The 20977-nt window shown below is 45.5% G+C and overlaps 1 protein-coding gene across 7 annotated transcripts in view; it reads right to left on the bottom strand.

Annotated features, from left to right (window-relative positions):
• The window catches only part of MGAT3 (beta-1,4-mannosyl-glycoprotein 4-beta-N-acetylglucosaminyltransferase), a 773371-nt gene that overhangs the window by 32498 nt on the left and 719896 nt on the right, over positions 1-20977 (bottom strand). The window contains exon 1 of one of the 7 annotated variants that reach the window (XM_044066915.1): positions 212-230. The exons of the other annotated variants lie outside the window; for them this stretch is intronic. Coding sequence (XP_043922850.1) covers positions 212-216 — 5 coding nt within the window. The 5' untranslated portion in view covers positions 217-230. Of the gene's footprint in view, positions 1-211; positions 231-20977 lie in introns of those variants that run through there. 7 annotated transcript variants of the gene reach the window in all.

The following is a 20977-nucleotide window of genomic DNA, read 5'->3' as shown; positions in this document are numbered from 1 at the left end:
ATGCACCCTACTACCAGTGAGATCATCATGCAAAATATACCTTATACGCAAAAAATATGATACGCAAATAAAAACACCAAACACCATAAAACTATACTGATTTGAAACCGCACATTATTCTGCAGTAGTAGTATCCATCACAAATGTGAGTACATATTTTACAAATACCCAAATGTGCAAAGTCGTTATAGTAATTAGGCAAGTTACTTACATCATATTACTTCCTTCAGAAAAGTAGAAACAAAACATGAATGGCAAACTAAAGGCAGAGTTACACAAAACTGTCAGTATTCCGCCATTTCAGTCAACAGAAACAGTTAATGCACTTTTAGTGGCAAACAGGAAGAGGTTGTCATGTGAGGAAATGATCTTTCTACTCAAGTTTCCTTTTGATGTTATCTGTTCATGTGAAGCAAAGTTAATTTAGTCTTAAGAGAATTTTGAAAAGCAGTCTCGAGCTAAAGAACATGGCTATAACACTGCACATCTAAAGTCTTGCTATTGATGATTTGCATACCACAAATCGTGTGTAAAGACTACAGCACGGCGGTTAATAAGACTGTACTACAAGAAACAAACTGGAGAAAGCACAAATGTGTAAAACAGCAACTGTAGATGTTTGAATGATCACTGCTGCTGCAGCTATAGTTATAAGGGTTATATCCTGCCAATGTTTCCAAAGCTTCAGGGCATCTTCCACACACCCCAACTGTCAAGCAGCTCACATTGAGATGACTAAAAGACAAGTTTGGGCACATAGCCTATCAAAGCTTTTCTGCCAGCCGAAAGAGGGAGGCTGAGCCCTGAAAGGACTGAGCTAGTAACAAAACATAAATGTCCACATCCCGGCATAAAAACAACAAAAACAGGGGGGGGGTGAGGGAAGGAGCAGCTACTGCATCACTGATCATTCAAACATCTACTGTTAAGTTCAACTTACACAACTGCACTATGTTTACTGTACTGATCACTGCTGCAGTACCCTTAGCTATATGGGTAGATTACCATAGTTAACTACATTTGGGAGGTGGAAGGAGAAGAGTCCAGGAACCCCTGGAGAATGGTCCCAGGAAAGCCTGACCTGGACCTAGAGAAGGGATCAATCTTATAGTGCTTTGTAAAAGTATGTACAGAGGACAAAGTAGCAGTTTCTGGAATACTTCTATAATCCAAACCTTTCCAAAAAGTTACAGATGAAGCCAAGGTCCTGGTAGAGAGGGCCTTAACCTGCTTGGAATAGATTTGTTATGGTTAGTACAAAAAAAAGTTAATAGCCCAAGACAACCGTTTAGAAATGCACTGTCTATCCCATTCCTTTTGACCTCAAACAAAATGTACAACTGATCCAAACATCTGAAAGATTTAGTTCTGTCAAGATCATACCCAAGTTGTCTAAGGACATCCAAGAAATGGAGTATCCTTTCTCCCTCATTTTTAGGTTTAGAAAAGAAAATGGGGAGATGGACAGATTTACTTAATGTAAACTGAGACACCACTTTAGGCATAAAAAAGAAATAGTCCACAAAGAAACCCTGCCTCTATGGAAAATGAGATAGGGTTGACTCACTGTAAGAGTCTGCAACTCGGATACCCTTCTTACAGAGCTCAGAGCAATCAGTAAAACTGTTTTTCATGTTAAGAAGCTCAAGTCAGCCAGGTTAGCGGTTTCAAATGGAGCACGTGTTAACTTCTCAAACACAAAATTAAGATACCAAGGAGAGGCCACTGGTTTTCTTCAAAACCCCTTTCAAAAATATTTTGATATGAAAATGCATTGAAAGAGGAGGACTCTTGGGCAAACATTCTAAAAAATAAAAAATTTTTAATCGTCTTTTATATTTATGTCTTACATATTATGTATTGAAAGTAGTTAATCCCTTACTTATTACTTTAGTTGGTTTTATTTGTTTTCTTTTTAGATTTGTATTACCTGTACTAAAATCTTCATATTTTTGCTCATTGCTTTTGAGCTAATTGTATATGTTTATTTTTATTATCTTGCTTTCATCATTGGAGCTTTTCTCCCCGGGCCTCCACTGAAAATGGACATTGATCCAGCTGGACTAGCCCGGTCAACAAATGTAAAATAAAAATAAAATAAATAAATAAAAAGGCTGATAAATTAACACTGAGAGAGAAGTAAGAAAGGCCATAGGATAGCAACTTACACAAATATAAAACCAGAGAAAAACTATCCCCGAGTGGGTGCTACTTTTGATGTTGACACAAACTAGCAAACCATTTCAATTTCCTAATATATGATTTTCTAGTGGAAGGCTTTCTTGCCTCCTCAGTAAACAGGTTCCTAAAGGGAATTAAGACCCTATTATCTAGGCAGTCAACTGAAGTCGACTGGGGTCTAGGTGCATCAAACATGCCTGATCTAATGTAGTAGATCCATTCTGAGAGGCAGCTTGTGGTATTTGCCCCTGGCAATTATCAAAAGAAGGGAAACACCACTATTCCTTCGGCCAGAAGGGAGTCAGCACAAAGTTCTTGGGGGATTCTTCTGAATCTTCATAAGTATCCTGGATATCAGTGGAAAAGTGCACAGGAACATTCCTGTCCAAAGAAAAGAAAAGGCATATATCTTCCAGGCCTTTTTGCATGGACCCCTGGAACAGAACCTTGCCAGCTGATTTTTCAGAGAGGAGGCAAATAGGTCTATTTGAGGAACTCCCAACAGATGGATCAAATCTAAGATCCCTTAATTTAGCTACTGTTCATGAGGGGCCACACAGTTTTGCTCTGACAGAATGTAGGATGCTTATACTGCAATTGTGCTGTGAAGCTATATCTCATGACAATATGGCTAGTCTGCAAATGGGGGTATGAACTAGATCCCCATGCTTATTTACCACGACTGTGGTGTTGTCTATAACATTTTGTAGAGGGTCCCAGGAACCAAAGATGATTCAGAGAGTAGACTTCTTTGATAAGAGCAAGGATCTTTTTTATATTTATGTGCTTGCATCTGCTATTGTCCCACACACCTTTCACTTTTATCCCTCCTGAAACTGCTCCCCAAGCAACGTCAGAGGCATCTGTGGTGACCAACTGCTTTGGAACAACCAGGATTTACAGATATTTGCTGTCTTGACCAAGTGATTTCTCATCTGACAAACCCCAGCACTTGGATTTGAAAAGACACAGGATGTTGGTACTGGGACCCAGAGACTTAAGATACCACTGCACCTTTCTCATGTGGAGTCTTACCAGGGTTATTATGAAAATCATGGATGCCACAAGACCCCAAATACTGAGATATTCCCTCACAGTGACTGGAGTCCGAGTGCAAAAGCTTAGAAATAGATCTGTTTTTTCCCCCTCGGAAGAAAAGCTCTGAGTGATACCCCAGGAACACAGTCCTGTGTTAAAGACTATGCTCTCTTTGAATCCCAGCCTGTGTAAGAGCTCTTTCATTCAAGTGGGAGATTCCTAACACTTTAAGCACGCCTCTGCAAAGATAAGCAAGTCATTTAAATATGTTAAAGAAAATGGATACCCTGTAGCCTGCAACAAGCTATAACTGAGCTAGCCACTTAGTGAACACCTTTGGTGCAGTTGAAAGTCCAAATGGTAAGGAACAAAACTTATAAAAGTGATCTAGACAAACAATTCTTAACTCCTGAAGTCTGGATGAAAAGGAATGAGATGACAAGCATCTTTTAAATGTAAACTCTGTAACGTTACTGGGAAACCTGAATGAGGAAGAAGGGGTGAAAGATTGTGAATGGACATCATTTTGAAGTTAGCCACCATCACAAACATCTATCTAAGAAGATCAGTCCAGAACAGGTCTCCAAGCATCTTCCTTGGCACTAAATCATCATTGAAGAAAAACCTTTCCAACATGGGTAGGAGGAACTGGTTCTATCACTCCCTGGAGCAGCATGTAATGAAGGAAAGGAAGAAAAGTCTGGTTTGAAGGATTAGGAATAACCTCCTGCACGGAGAAATATCCTCTTATTGCCATCTATGATGAATGATCTTCAGAACCCATTTGCTGAAAAAAGGAAGTTATGTACTCACCATAATGCTCCATCTGAGTAGTTGTTCATGTCTTCAACCTGTGGGTTACGGATCCGTATCTGGTATGACTCAGCCACAAATCCAGCATCTGATCTGAGATCAAAGCTCCTCCCCTTACCCATAATGCCCATGTATCCTCCCCCCCCTACAGATGCTGCCCAACCTGTTACTCACACCCGACCCAACAAGACCTTGTCACTATCAGAAAAAAAGCCTCTCTAAACAATGAGCAGAACAAAGGACATCTTGGGGATGTCCAACTTCTATATTTATATTATCCGTAAACAAATCAGATAAGGTCAGGGGAAGGGGGGGATGGCTGAAGACAAATGAACTACTCAGATGGAATGTTATGGTGAGCGCATAACTTCTTTATCTGAAGTCTTCATTTGGTCTTCAACCTGTGGGACATAGTCCTCACTACTATACACCTCATAGGCCCTCATGGAAGGATATTCTGGAGCACAGTGGCGCCAAAAGATGTCCTGTTCCTGGATACCACATCCAATTCTTAGTGTGAAATGAAAGTATGAGATGAGGACCACATAGCTGCAGAACAATTATCATCCAGTGAAACTCTAGATCAAAAGGTTGCTGAAGTTAGCCATAGATCTGGCCGAATGTGCTTTAACCTGTTCTGGAGGGGGAATCACCCTACAGAATACACCCACATAATACATTGGGAAATCCAGCGGGCAACAGTAACTTTAGAAACTGGATTGCCCAGAAATGGAGTAAGAAACAAAAAGTTGGTCAGATTTATGAAAAGCTGTAGTCCTGCGCAAATAGAAATGTAACTGTCTATGCACATCCAACAAATGTAATTTATGTTCACCCTTATTTTAGAAATTTGGAAAGAAAACTGGAAGATTTATCGTCTGATTGATGTTGGCCTCTGAGGCTACTTCGGGAAGAAAGGAGGGATTAGTACGCAAAGACACCCTGTTCTTATGAAAAATCACATAAGGAACCTTAATGGATAGTGCCTGAAGTTCTGACACTCTCCTGGCAGAAGTAATAGCAACTAGAAATACAGTCTTTCATAACAGGAATTGTAAATCCACCGAAGATACTGGTTCAAAAGGGGGTGAAACTAAAGCCTGAAGCACTAATGCAAGATCCCACGGTGGTGTAGGGTCCTTCACTGGGGTCTCAGAAGAAAAGTACCCTTAAGAAAGGTCTTGCAAAGTTTAGAAGATGCTAAGGAAGCCATATTTTCCCCCACATGAAAATTAGAAACTACAGCCAGCTGGACTTTGACTGTGGATGAACTGGCGCCTTGCTGAAAAATCCCTGATAAAAATTCCAATACCGCAGAAACTGGAGCAGTAAATGGATCCAAAGCATGTTGAGAAGCCCATAAAGAAAAATGTTTCCATTTACTCTGGTAGACTTTCTGGTTGAAGACTTATGAGCAGCCACCAGGATTCTTTTAATGAGAGAAGATAAACCAGGAGTCCTGACAATCATGGGAACTGGAGCAAATAAGCAGTGAGCTTTAGACTGTGCAGGTCTGGATGGGGAATCCGCTAAGAGATGAGCAATAAGCTCCAGAACTGGATCTAACATCCATGGTGGAGCTACTAGATTAGACCAGAGAGGGAAACTAGACTTGGCGAGACCAGAATGGGGCAATGAGGATCACAGGGCTCCCCAGCCTGTGAGCTTTCTGAAGAAATGTTGGTCATCAAAGGTAGAGGAGGATAAGCATACAGGAGATCAAGCATGAATCAGACAGTCTCTGGGGGCTTCCCCCAAGGGGGATTCAGAGCAAAGAACTGAACTTGCTGCATTTCGTGTTGGAAGGAGATGCAAACAGATCGCAGCAAGGCTAACCCCACTTGAGAAAGATCCACTCTGCTACTGAAGGAGTCAGGGACCACTTGTAAGGCATCAGGATAGAGCTGCTGAGCTTGTCCGCTAGCATGCTGGACTGTCCTGGAATGTGTGTTGCCACGAGAAAACGGCCAGTGGAGATTGCCCATTCCCACACTCTCGTGGCTTCGCGACAGAGAGTAAGACTTGGTTCCCCCGTATTTGGTGATGTACCAGACCACCGACATGTTGTCAGTCTGGATAGCAATCGTTCCTAGAAGAAGAAGGGCATGGACTGCTTGCAACGTGAGAAGCACAGTACTCATCTCTAGGAAGCTGATATGCAAACTGGTCTTGGAAGGGGACCACGTACCTTGGACCATCCTTCCCGAGCAATGCCCCCCACCCCAGCTAGGAGGTGTCCGTAGTCTCTGTGGCCATGGGGAATGAAGGGAGAAAGGGACGCCCCTGGATCAGGTCCTGGGAGTAAATCCACCACAGAAGAGAGTCCCTCCACACTCGGGAGATTTGAACAGGATGAGAAAGTGGCAGGTCCAGAAGTGACCACTACACTGAGAGTCCACTGAAGAATCCACATGTGAAGATGCGCCAAGGGTAGAAGAGTGACAGTGGCCGCCATAGACCCCAACACCCGTAGAACAACTTCTGCTGTCGGAGAGTGAGTCTGCATGACACAAAGAACATATAGCTTCAGGCTGCATATCCTGTCTGGAGTAAGGAAAACACTTGTTTGGATAGTGTCTAATCGAGCACCAATGAAGTTCAAGGTCTGAACTGGGGCCAGAGATTAACAGTGATGCCGGACCTCTGGGATAGTAATAGAAAGGACTCTCTCGCTTAGCAAAGTTGATGCTTGGAAGGGGCAGCAAGGAGCCAATCATCCATGTAGGAGAATACCTGAATGCTCTGGAGTGTACTGCCATCACTGATGAGCACCCTGGCAGCTGTGGTGAAATCAAAGGGGAGCGCTCTGAACTAGTAATGATTGGCTCCTAGCCGGAAGAGGAGATACTTCCGAGAGCGCCTGTCCATCTTGATGTGATAATATGCATCCTGGAGGTCAATCGAGCACATCCAGTAATTCTCCTGCAGAAAGGGCAGGATGGACTAAAGTGTGACCACCCGGAATTTTGCCTTGGCAACAGACAGGCTTAAGGTTGACGGATCCAAAATCGGTCTTAGGTCCCCTGTTTTCTTTGGCACCAAAAAGAACCTGGAATAAGTACCTGATCTGGAGTGGTCTAGGGGGAATAGGTTGGATGACTCGTTTTCTTAGCAGCTTTGCTATTTCCAGTGCTGCATCCTCCCTGTGCATGGGTGGAACATCCAGGTGGTGTTTTGGTGGGAGAGGTGGTTCAAGGAATGTGACTGAACAACCTCTGGATATGATCTGCAACACCCAAGGATCTGTTGTTATGGACTCCTACTCCATTAGGTGTAGTGATAATTGGCCCCAAACTACCTCCAGAGATGGACAGCTGGGCAACTCTTCAGGGCTGCTGCGTGGGTCTGTCCGAGAAAGGTTCTCGAGACCCATAATCTCTTGGACCCCCTCTGCCTCTGAGGAGACATCTATTGTACCCCCCTCTGCCTCTAAGGGAAGGCGAGTCGTGAGTGTCTCGGGAAAATGTGTGATTTCTGGAACCACACCTTCTTCATCCCTCACTGATTCCTGGAAAATGATCTTTGAGGGGCGGAGAAGCAGATCCCAACAGCAGAGAGAGAGTCCTTCCTTCTCATTCTGGACCAAGGTCTCACATACAGACTTCCCAAACAGGGAGGAACCATCGTACATGGCATTGGTGAATAATGTCTTGAAGGGGTCCGAGAATTGACAGAGCTGAAGCCAGGCATGTCGCCTAATGGCAATGCCTGTTCCAGCTGCCCTAGCAGCTTCCTCGGTAACATGGGAGAGAAGACACATGGAGGTGTTTGTAACAGACTTCAGAGTGGCCATACATGTGGAAAACGTTTGTCTCCCGCCAACATGGATTCAGGGGTCGACTCAGCAACTTCCTTCACTAGTCTCGCTGTAGCCAACTCACGTGCCATGTAAATCAGCACTTTAACAGAAAAAGTCACTGAAGCATACACCCGATTCCCAAATCAGTCCAACGTCCTTGACTCTCGATCAAGTTGGGTGAATTGTACAGCTCTCCTGTCTGAGCTCTTTCCTGGTGGCGGCTATCACCACCACAGCATCAACCGGGGACCCCCTATTCCAGTACATCCTGTCAGATGGGGGTTTAACACTTTATCCGGGATCTTTGGGATAGGTTCCACTGTGTCCAGTTCCTTCCACCCCAGAGATGTCATCAGTTCCACTAAAGGATCAGTGGGAGGGACACCCAGGAAGTAGATGGGCCTGCGCCGAATCCCTCGAGGAACACTGATTCGTCCGATGTAAGCTTTTGGGCAGAACCCCCCCCCCGACGGAATTCCACGGTGTCTCCGAATGAGACATACTCAGGGGGGCTGATGGGGGGGAACTGTCCCCTTCCTCCAAATCAGTGTTTTCGGTGAGTGACTCTGGGGGAGAGTCCAAGTGCCTCATTTGCACATGCATTTGCGAGGGATCTCCTCAGTGGGGATCTCTAGGGAGGACACGCCAACGTCCTGCTGCTTCCAAGTGGAAGCTTCCTGAGGCAACGCGGCGGCAAGCTGTTCCTGAGATGGCAGGATGACCGTAACCATACTCAAGAGAGAGGGAGTTTGGGTGGAGTTCGAGGATGAGATGGTCAAGGGTCTTGATGAAATCGAGAGGACCCTCTCTAGCACATCAAAGGCTGAAGGAGAAAGTACAGTTGTGTACACTTACCATAAATGTAGATGTTCGAGTGTATTCACTGTTGCAGTCATCACACTTGGGTTATCTGCCTGCAGGTAGCCCTCAGTCGGCCCGAATACCAGAGACTTAGTATTTCTGCGTCATTTGCTGTCACTCCAGGTCTGACGTCAGGTAGTCAGGGGTATAAAAACAGGCAGCCGATGCCATTACATCAGTTTTTCTTGCCCCAAATGTCAGGAGACCCCCCAATAGGGAGCCAAGCTATGGTGGAAAAAACTCCTCCAGTAAAAAATAAATATTAATACTAATACCCCTGGAAGGGGTGAGTATTATACACAGAGAGGAGAGAGAAGCCGGCTGGTGGGAGGGAAACCAGGATTGCAACAGTGAATACACACGAACATCTACATTTATGGCAAGTGTACACAACTGTACTATGTTCTTCGTGTTTCACTGTTGCAGTCATCACACTTGGGTTGCTTCCCAAAGCTGTACAAAGGGTGGAGGCAGTCAAGAAGTGTCTGGGCTGGTTAATATGCCCTGCAAGACTGGTGATTGCAGGGGGAAGCAGAGAGCTCCACCTCTGGGGTACCCCATTTCTGAATCAGAAGGCTGAAGGTGCTGGGGTCTAATTGCCACTCGTGTGGGTCTAGGAGATTTCTGCTTAAGTTGTCTGCCAGTGAGTTTTGTTTGCCTGGCAGGAACTGAGCTTGCAGATGGACCTGCACGTCCAAGGCCGTGTTGCACAGGGCCATGGCTAGCCTGCAGAGTGGGCTCCCCCCTGTTTGTTGATGTACCACATAACTGTGGTGTCGTCTGTTTTTATTAGCAGGTGTCCTGGTGAGAGTAGGGATCTGAAAGCTGTTAGAGCATGCTGCACAGCTAGCATCTCTTTTTGGTTGATGTGCAGATGAATTTGACTTGGGCTCAAATGGCCATGAATGCAATTGCCGTCCATGAGTGCCCACCAGGCATAGTCTGATGTATCTGTGGTTAGGGTCTGGGTGATGTGGACTTGAGTAAACGGTAGTCCCTTTGTTGTGGGTGCATGCTGTTGTCCACCAAAGAAACTCTGTCCTTAGGGTATGATAGGAATGATGGTTTCCAGGTCCTGAGAATGTTGGCACCAAAGACTTTTTAAGTACCACTGAAGTTTCTTCATATGCAGTCTGGCATATGGAATTAGTAGGATGCATGAGGCCATAAACCCTAGGGCCTGCAGGATTTTCCTTGTGGATAGCAGGGTTCTGGTGGCCATTTGAGTAGAACAGTCAGATAGGTTTGTTTTTCTGGAGTAAGGAATGCCATCTGGGATGCTGTGTCAAAGCTTGCTCCCAGGAATACAATATTTTGACTGGGGACTAGTTTTGATTTTTCATTGATGGTGTACCCCAGGGAGGTTAGAAGGTTTTCTACAAATGTCAGGTGCTGCAATAGCATTTCCTGACTGTCTGCCTTTATCAGGCAGTCATTCAAGTACGGGTAAATTTGAATTTTTCTCTGTCTGCAGTAGGCAATGGCTGGAGCTAGGCATTTTGTGAATACTCTGGGAGCAGTGTATAAGCCAAAGGGAAGTGCAGAGAAAGTACAGTTGTGTACACTTACCATAAATGTAGATGTTCGAGTGCATTCACTGTTGCAGTCATTACATTTGGGTTATCTGCTTGCAGGTTAGCCCTCAGCCAGCCTGAATATTAAAGTCTTGGATTCCTGCATCGGATGCTGTCTCTTCTTCCATGACGTCAGGTGTATAAAACATACAGCCAATGCAATTACATCAGTTTTTCTTGCCCCAGATGTCAGGTGCCCTCACAATGGGAAGCAATTATATGATATGTTACATCTCCATCAAAAAGCAAATACACCAGAAAGCTTAAAACAAGAAGCAAAGGTAGAGCCAAGAGAAGTCAGGGGGCTGGAGGGAGGGTAACCAGGACTGCAACAGTGAATACATTTGAACATCTACATTTATGGTAAGTGTACATAACTGTACTATGTTCTTTGTGTTTCACTGTTGCAGTCATTACATTTGGGTTGATTCCCAAAGCTAAGGAAGGGAGGAAGAAGTTAAAGAGCATTTGGGCCAGCTATTAAGCCCTGCAAGACTGCAGTGGCAAAACCAGCTCTGGATTTAGAGAAAATGGGCATGTGGTAATGCTTGGTGAAGGTACGTACAGAGCTCCAGGTAGCAGATTCTAGAATGTCCCTGGTAGGGACTCATCTGAGAAAGGCTGTACATGCAGCCCTGGTGGAATGTGATCTTATCCCCTGTGGGGTAGGTTTTCCATGGTGCTTATAGCAGAAATTAATGCAATGGGCTATCCCATTTAGAAATGGTTTGCTTTGAAATGGCCTTCCCCTCTGCCCTTGCAGCAAAGCCAACTAGTAGCTGTTCAGATTTTCTGAGAGGCTTAGCCCTGTCTAAATATAATCTAAGTTGTCTGTGCACGTCCAAATAGTGCAGTATTAATTCTCCTTTGTTTTGTGGATTAGGGAAAATGTAGGCAAATGAATGGAATGATTTAGGGCCACACTAGACACCACCTTGGGCATAAAGGAAGGATTGGCCCTGAGGGAAACTCTGTCTGCATGGAAGATAATGAAGGGCTCCACTGCCATAAGGGCCTGTAATTCAGTCACTCTTCTAGCTGAAGTGATGGCTAGAAGGAAGGCTGTTTTCCAAGAAAGGAATTTCAACTCTGCAGTAGCAGCTGGTTCAAAAGGAGAGAGAGTGGGCTTTTCCAATACAAAGTTAAGATCCCAGGCTGGAGTAGGGATTCGCCTGGGGGATCTCAAATTTTTAGCCTCTCTGAGGAATTACTTTAGCAGTGGGTGAGAGAAGAGGGGTGGGTTCAGTATTATAATGTGCTGAAATGGCAGCGGCATGAATTTTTATAGACGAGAAGGATAAGCCCTTGTGCAGCATTTCTGTAAAGTACTGAAGAATATGAAGTAAGCTGGGCGCCGTAGTGCCCATCCCCCGAGTATGGCTCCAGGAACAGTATCTTTTCCATTTTTCAGCATAGGATTTTCTAGTACTAGGTCTGCTTGCTTCCAGAATGACATCTAGCACCTGCTTACTGAGGGGATGCTATTATAGAGCTCAAGGAATTAGCCAGGCTGCAAGGTTCAGGGTTTGAAGCTGAGGGTGCAGAATCTGGCCTGCCTGCTGGGACAGCAGGGAAGGTGTCTCAGGTAGGTGCCATGGATCCAGCAGTATCATGCTTTGCAAGAAAGGGTACCAATGCTGGTGAGGCCAGTCTGGTGCAATCAGTATTGTCCTTGGTTTGTCTTCTTTGATCTTTAGCAGAACCTTTGAGAGGAGAGGCAGAGGGGGAACGGCATAAACTGAGAGGCTTTCCCAGGTAAAGGACATGGCATCCACTTTCCAAGCTTGACTGTGGGGGAGTCCTTGTGCAGAATTTGTCCAACTGGTAGTTCTGAGGGGAGGCAAACGGGTCCAACTCTGGAGTCCCCATTTTTTTTCTCAAGAGGATGAATATGTTTGGTTCCAGTTTCCATTCTTGTGGGTCCATGAGATTTCTGCTTAGGTCATCTGCCAGTGAATTTAGCTTGCCTGGCAGGAATTGAGCTTGTAGTTGCACTAGGTAGCTCAGGGCTGTGTTCCACAGAGCCATGGCTAGTCTGCAGAGAGGGTACGAGTGGGTCCCCCCCTGCTTGTTTATGTACCATATAATAGTGGTGTTTGTCTGTCTTTACCAATAATTGTCCTGGAAGGATATGGTCTTTGAAGGCTGTCAGGGAATTGTGTACAGTTAACATTTCTTTTTGGTTTGATATGCAGGTGCATCTGACTTGGGTTCCATTTGCCCTGAATGCACCGCCCTGCCAAGTGAGCCCTCCCATGCATAGTCGGAGGTGTCTGTAGTCAGGGTTTGGGCGGCAGGGGGTAGATTGAAAGGGAGCCCCTTGTTTAGGTGGCAGGCATCTGCCCACCAAAGGAACTCTGTCTTTATACAAGAAACAATAGGAATCATTGTCTCCAGATCCTGAGAATGTTGACACCATAGGCTTTTTAGGTACCACTGTAGTTTCCTCATATGCAGTCTTGCATATGGAATTAGTAGAATGCAAGAGGCCATGAACCCCAGGGCTTGCAGGATTTTCCTTGCAGATAGCTGGGTCTTTGTGACCAGTAGTCTGAAGTACGCTGTCAAATAAACTTGTTTCTCTGGCGTGAGGTAAGTCATCTGGGAAATTGTGTTCTCAAGCTTGCTCCCAGGAATACAATTTGTTGGCAGGGTACTAGATGAGATTTCTTTCCGTTTATGGTGTACCCCAGTGAGGTTAGAAGTTTCTTTACAAATGCCAGATGTTTTAGTAGCATGTCCTGGCTTCTGTCTGAATTAGACAATCACCCAGGTATGGGTATATTTGAATATGTCTCTGCCTGCAAAATGCAATGGCTGGAGCTAGACACTTTGTGAATACCCTGGGCACAGTAGATAAGCCAAAGGGAAGTGCAGAGAACTGATATTGCATGGAGCCTGCTCTGAAGCGTAGGTATTTCCTGAAAGATTCCCTTATTGGAATGTGCAGGTAAGCTTCCTTTAAGTCCAAGGTTGCCAACCAGGCATCTTTGCCTAGCATAGGAAGCAGCTGTTGAAGTGTTAGCATTGTGAATTTTGGGATTACCAAAAAGGTGTTTAGAACAGAGGTCTAGGATAGGACGCCAGGAGCTGTCTTTTCTGGGTACCAGGAAGAGTCTTGAGTAAAAACCTTGTCCCCTTTCTTTTGCTGGGACAGGTTGAATAGCCCTGATACTTAGAAGAGAGAGAACCTGCTGTTGAGCCTCTGCCCACTGATTTGGGGGTAGGTCTGGCCAACCGTTTGGGGTTGGTAAGGTGTGGAAGTGGAATCTGTATCCTTGGAAGACTATATTTAAAACCCATTTGTCCTGGGTAATGAGTTGCCAGTTTTTTGCATGCAGAGCAATCTTTCCCCCTAAGGGAGCAGGCAGTTGAACAGGACTTGGAAGGTTTAAGGTTAAGTCATTGTGACATTTTTCCATAGGGGGGTGTCTTACTACTTCCAGCTTTGGAAGTGGGAGCCCCCCCCCACTGCTTAGGCCTGTGTGTGCCTTGAGACTGTAGCCTAGGTGGTCTGCTGCTCCTGGGTTTGGAGTGAGAGGGCCTGGAAGAGACTGGAAAGGACCAATTCTTAGAAGCCCAATGCCTACTAAATCTGGGAGGCTGTACTTGCAGAAAATCTTTAACAGTTTGCATAGATTTAGCTTTTTCCGCCATCTTTTTAAGGACAACTTCTGCTTTATTGCCAAACAGGCAGTCTTGGTTTAAGGGAGTATCCAGTAATTTAGCTTTAAACATGATTGGGCAAGTTTTGCTCCTTAAGCCAAGCATGCCTTCTAAGTACAGAGCCAGTGACAGCAGCCCTGCAAGATGCTTCTAAAGAGTCAAAACCACATTGCAAAGTATGTTTACCAACTTGTTCAGCAGAATGCATTAAATCCTGTAATTCTTTATTTTCAGCACAGTCAGGAATCATCATCATTTTATGTTTAAGTAGTCCCATAATACGCTGCTGATACTTTAACATATGAAACTGGCAGTTTAAGGCCCTAATGGCCAAAGTAGCAGAAGTGTATACCTTCTTACCCCATCTGTCCAAGGCCCTGGAATCTCTATCAGAGGGGGTAGGGTTTTTTGCAGTAGTAGCCTTAATGCCTTTAGGTCCTTGGGAAATGGTTTCTGGGTCCGCAGTAGGATTCTTGAAGAAGAACTTGAGAGAGTCGGGTACTCTGTAATACCTGTCAGGTTTTCTGGGAGCCGGATGCTAGATGTCTGTGGCCAGGCTAGATTCCAAGAAGGCATCATCTACAATGTCCAGGACAGGAGGGATAGCGAAAGGCCTGTGTTGAGGGAGGAGTAAGAATTCCTTAAGCCTCTTTTTGGAGTCATTAATCCTGGCTTTCCCAGTGGAAATGCTCCCTAAGTGTGCAAGGTTTCACCAAAAGAAAAATCTTCTGGAGGGGAAGCAGAGGGAATGGAATCCTCTGCATTAGAATCCTCATAGGTAGATAAGGGAAAATCATGGTAATCAGAAGAAACAAATTTCAGATTCTTAATCAGAAGGAAAACAGTTCTACGTCTCTTAGAGGGGGAAGGTTGGCTTCCCCTAATTAAGGTCTTCAGCCATTCATATCATTTGTTTTTACGGCATATGGGCCTGACCATGCGGTTTGGACATCAATTTTCTAGGCGTAGGTCGAGTTTTAGGCCTTGAAGAAGAAGATGGCATCAGTTTGAAATGCAAGTCTGTAGGCCTGAATACACCCTCAGAAGCCAGTGCCTGCACAGCAGCTCCAGCCCCATCCCAGGTAGAGACATCCGCAGGTTCCATAGTCGTAGAAGCATCTCGCAGCATACTGGACTCCAAATGGGTCTCAGCAATGGCCTGTGAATCTGAAGCAGCGGGTATCAGGGGCTGCGAAAGCGCCTCACTGAGTACTTGCGAACTGGCGATTAGCTTAGTGGAAGAGTCGTCGGCAGTTTTGTACCTATGCGGTCTGTCTCTGTCTTTATCTTTACGTTTTTTCGGAATATCGGTAGTCGGATGGCTTACCGATGACATTTCTGGATAGTTAAACAGAGTACCAAAATAATTTGCTGCAAAAACAGACTGACAACGAATAGTTCGGGGGTAGAATAAAGCACAAAACCGACAGTGAGGGATGTCATGGTCTGGGCCTAAGCAAGGAATGCAGTACGAATTAAAATCATTATGAGGTATTTGCATTCTACAGGTAAGACAATTGTTAACTTTTACTGACATCGGTTAAAGAGCAAGAAAAAGGATCCCCAATGGGGTACTTAGCTTTTTTGAACACTTCGGTTCTGAAACTCGAAAATGAAAATTTCAGGAGTCGGCAGACCGGCACTTGCGAATTGCTTCTGCTTCAGGCACTGCGCGGCAAGAAAGACTGATGCAATGGCATTGGCTGCATGTTTTATACCCCTGACAACCTGATGTCATGGAGGAAGACAGAGCATCTGACGCAGGAATCCAAGACTTTGATATTCAGGCCAGCTGAGGGCTACCTGCAGGCAGATAACCCAAATGTAATGACTGCAGCAGTGAAACACAAAGAACATCTGATAATGCACAGATCCTGCCCTGAAGCGTAGATATTTCCTGCATGAGTCCCTTATAGGGATGTGCAGATAGGCTTCTTTTAAGTCTAGGGTGGCTAACCGGGTATCTTTGGCCAGCATAGGAAGAAGCTGCTGCAAGGTGAGCATTTTGAATTTTGGTACCACCAGGAAGGTGTTTAGAATGAAAAGATCTTGCATTGGGTGCCAAGTGCCCTCTTTTCTGGGTACCAAGAAAAGTCTGGAATAGAACCCTTGACCTATCTGTTCCACAGGAACAGGTTGAATTGCCCTTAAAGAGAGCAGGGATTGAACTTGGTTTTGTGCCTCTACCCAGTGGTTTGGAGAAAGGTCTGGGAACCCTTTTGGGGTTGGCAGTGAGTGGAAGTAAAATTTGTACCCCTGGGATACAATGTTGAGGACCCATCGGTCTTTGGTAATGGAAATCCAGTTTTTTGCATGAAGGGCAAGTTTTCATCCTAGGGGCACAAGCAGTTGGGGCAGAGGTGGGGAGTGGAATTGAGAAGTCATTGGGAATTCTTTCCATAAGGGAGTGGCTTAGCACTCCCTGTTTTTGAGGTGGAAGTACTCCATTGCTTAGACCTCTGCTTACCCGGAGCCTGTAGTCTGGTGGGGGGGTCTAGTTTGAGATGGCCTTGAGGGGGCTGGAAAGGACCAATGTTTCGAGGGACAATGCCCACTGAATCTAAGAGGCTGTACTTACAAGAAATCTTTGACTGTGCATAGATTTAGCTTTTTCTTCCATTTTTAAGAACCACTTCTGCTTTGGTGCCAAACAGATTTCCTTGTTCAAAGGATAGTCTAATAACTTTGATTTGACATGGTCTGGCACAGTCTGTTCCTTAAGCCAAGCATGCCTTCTCAGTACAGAACCAGTGACTGCTGCCCTGCAAGATGCTTCTACGGCGTCAAAGCCACACTGCAATGTATGCTTGCTGACTTGGTTTGCAGAATGCATAAGCTCTTGTAATTCTTTATTTTCTGCACAGTCTGCAAAGGTAGCTATTCTTTGCTTAATAAGTTCATATGTTGTTGGTACTTCAGCAGGTGAAACTGGCAATTCAAAGCCTTAATGGCGAGAGTTGCAGAGGTATATACTTTCTTACCCCATCTGTCTAAAGCTCTGGAATCCCTGTCCAAAGGGGTGGGATTCTTAGCTGTAGTTGCTTTGATACCTTTAGACTCCTGGGAGATTACCTCTGGGTCAGCAGTAGGATTTTTGAAAAGGAATATGAGAGAGTCAGGAACTCTGTAGTATCTGTCTACTCCCCTGCTCCTACGAAACCGAAGTATCAGGAGTTAAACTGGATTCTATAAAGACATCATCCACAACATCCAGGACTGGGGGTATTGCTAAAAGCCTATGTTGTGGCAAATCTAGAAATTTCCTGAGTCTCATTTTGGACTGAGGATAGTCTTGGCATTCCCAGTGGAAATGCTCTCTTAAAGTATGTAAGGTTTCACCTCCTCTGGAGGAGAAGCAGAGGGAATGGACTCCTCTGCATCTGAATCCACATAAGCAGATAAGGGCATGTCTTCATAATCAGATACCTCAGAGTTGTCGGACTCTTGGTCTGTTGAAGCTGCTGGGGGACAGGTATCTCTTTCTCTTAGCAGGGGAAGGCTGACTTCCCTAATCAACATAATAAGGTTTTCTGCCATTTTAAGCATTTGATGTTGTGGCAAGGGAGCAGGTGCTTCAGTTTTTGTCGTCGGTTTTTTAGGTGTAGCGTGTACTCTTGGCTTTAGAAACTCGGTAGTTTTACACAAGACTGAAGACGTGATATAAGTCGTCGGTTTGTGTCAAATATCGGTAGTGCGACAAACTTCTTCAGAAGCCGGTGCCTCCTCAGCCGCTCCAGACCCATCCAAGGTAGAGACATCCAGAGTTTCTGTTGTCGAAGAACAGTCTCGCGGCATACTGGACTCCGAACGGGTCTCGGTAGAGGCCTGCGAATCCACTGAAGCAGGCATCAGGGGCTGCGAAAGTGCCTGAGTACTAGTGAACTGGAGAATAGCTTAACAGAAGCGTCGTCGGCAGCTTTGGACCTGTGCAGTCTGTCTCTGTCTTTATCCTTACTTTTTTCAGAAGATCGGTAGTCAGATGGCTTACCGAAGCCATTTCAGAATACGGAAATCGAGAACAAAAGTATTTAGGGACAATAAGGGCCAGACGACAAATAGTTTGGGCATTGAACAAGGCACAAACCTGACAGCGAGGTACGTCGTGGTCTGGGCCTAAACAGGTGACGCAGTAAGAATGGAAATCTCGGTGTGGTATTTGCTTTCCACAGGCAAGACAATTGTTAACTCTTTCTGACATTGGTTATAGCAAGAAAAAAAGGATCCCCAATGGGGTACTTAGCTTTAGAAGACTTCAGGATAATTCAATTCGGAAACGAAAACTCAGGTAGCAGCCGACCGGCACTTATGCGAACTGCTTCAGGCTCCTCGGCAAGAAAGACGGATGTAATGGCATCGGCTGTCTGTTTTTATACCCCTGACGACCTGACATCAGACCTGGAGCAACAGCAACCGATGCAGAAATACTAAGTCTCTGGTACTTGGGCTGACTGAGGGCTACCTTCAGGCAGGTAACGCAAGTGTGATGACTGCAACAGTGGAACAGGAAGAACATCAGACATCCTGAGAAAGGCCAGTAGGAGCTGTTCCCCTCTCACCAGACGGAGGAGCTAGAGCCAAACCTCCAAGCGCTGAGATACCAAGGGGAATACTGCGCTTTGACACACTCGGAGCCAACAGCATCCCCTCATATCAGACAGTGAGGCTACGGCTCAGAGAGCCTGTCAAATCAGACACGCTCAAGGTCATGGCCGGTGTCTAGGTACAAGGTACTGTTGGCACTGACCCCTCAGCCCAGAAGGTCCTTGGACCCAAAGGCTCTGAAACCAAAGGTCAGATTGGAGAAGGAGTAATCGGGGTGAAAAAAAAGACTGCATGTTCCCCGCTCCAGAGGGAGAGGGGGCAGGCAAGACTTCTATCTGAATTTGGGTGCAGACAAACCTCCGCATCATCCTGTCCATCTCTACTTTGCTAAGGCTCCGGGTGGAGTGGGAGGAGGAGGCTACCGACACCAGTCTGGAGTGACAGTGAGGGGAAGCCCACAGGGGAGAACAGATCTGGGACTCCTCTGGCTCAGGGGAAAACCTGGGAGAGTGGAGCCAGGGAGATCCTGGTCTAGTAGCTGGCCTAGATTTTGGTGGTGGCCCAGCTGGAGCTGAGTGGTCTAGATACCACTTTTTCAGCCTGTCCTTTTTTGACTTCTCCCCTTCCCCGGGCCTCTTGGTGGGAGTCTGAGTCCCAGAGACCAGGGAATTGGTAGAAGCTGAGGCCGATGCTGCACTAGAATCTGGGGGCACAGGGGCTCAGTCCCCGAAGGGGGAAGTAGGCCGTTCAAGATGAGCTTATCCCTCTTTGTCCATCAGTGCCCTGGGGGGATTAAACCCGGCACAGATAGAAAAGGAGGTTTGCAAATGCGTCGGCCCCAGATACACTACGCACAGAGTGTGGCCATCGTCTGGAGAGAGCTTATGGCCACACTATGGGCACTTCCTGAAACCTGGCTTTGGGGTCTCTGACATACTCCCAAACAGGCCCAGTACACTTACCACACACACACACACACACACACACACACACACACACACACACACACACACACACACACACACACACACACACACACTTTAAAGGAGGGAAGAATTTTTTTTTTCTTTATATACAGATGACCACGGAGGGATGGGAAGTAAAAAACAGAGATAGAAATATAGATGGAAGAAAAGAGAAAAAAAACCCAAAACACTCACCCAAAAATATCGTTAAGAAATTAAACTACGATGCGTACCTTACAGGTGGCAAATGAGATCTTAAGGGAGGAAGAAGACCGGGGGTATTGTGGGTAAGGGGAGTAGCTTCAAGCTTGGATCAGATGCTGGACATGCGGCAGAGTCGGATCCAATAGGATCCGTAACCTACAGGTTGAAGACAACTACTGCAGATTGAAAGTTACATGCTCAACAACAATAGATCCATGTTGTCTCTTTTCGTCCGGTTCGACCTTTGGATTACTGGATCTGACCTCGGTGCTTTTTAGAAGCTGAGAATCCAGGGCTCTGACTCCTCCCCTACATATAATCCCTAACACGTTCCCAATACCTCAGGACAGAGATCGTCTACTTATCAATAAACAAATTTCATTATCTCAAAGAAAATACCAGAATATACGGGTCTCCTTCTAATGACCTAGGGAGCGGACAGGTAAGTGTGGGGTTAGGGTGTGTGATAGGTGTGTGTGTGGTAGTGTCGGAGTTTGGGGTTAGGGTGTGAGTTAGGTAGGTGCAGGTAGGAGCGTGTAGTGTTTGAGCTTGGGGGTCGGGGTGTGTAAGTGAGTTAGGTTAGGGCAGGTAGGGAGTGTCTTGGTAGTGTCGGACCTTAGGGTTAGGGTTTGGGTTAGGGCTAGTGGATATGTGTTGTAGTGTACTGTGTTGTTTACGTAGTGTGTCGGTGTTATGGTGTTCGCGTTGTCGGGTTTGTGTGTTGTCGGTTTTCTGGCGTCGGTTATTTCACTGTCGGCGAATCGGCGTTTCGGTCATTAGAAGTAGACCCGAATATACATACCAAAGACATACAAGAAGGGTTGCAACTAACTGAGGTTGTACAATGACAAGGTTCCTCATTAGGTACATTCAATCAAAGAGGAGCACCAGGTGAGAACTTTGGAAGGAGGAAGGAGGAAGGTATGAGGGATATTAAACTGGACAAAAAAAGACAACATAAATCTACTGTTATGGTGAGTACATAACTTTTGCAACCAATGTCTTTTCTTCGTCAGATTCAACTTTTGGGATAGATTTCTTAACTGCCAAATAATCCCTTGGTGATGTCAATGAAGGATATTCCTGAGCAGGGAGGGACCAAAATATGCACAGGATCTCAAAGTCAAAGTAAACTTTATCATCATTTAGAAAGTACAGTTGTGTACACTTACCATAAATGTAGATGTTCAAATGTATTCACTGTTGCAGTCATCAGATTTGGGTTATCCTGCCAGGGTAGCCTATGGCCGGCCCGAATACCAGAGGCTTAGCATTCCTGCAACAGTTGCTGTCGCTTGAGGACTAATGTCAGCTCGTCAGTAGTATAAAGTAAG

Source organism: Protopterus annectens, chromosome 1.part0 (assembly GCF_019279795.1).
Source record: "Protopterus annectens isolate FY-2018-M chromosome 1.part0, PAN1.0, whole genome shotgun sequence".
Lineage (NCBI taxonomy): Eukaryota > Metazoa > Chordata > Ceratodontiformes > Protopteridae > Protopterus > Protopterus annectens.
This window is presented reverse-complemented; position numbering and strand designations above follow the sequence as displayed.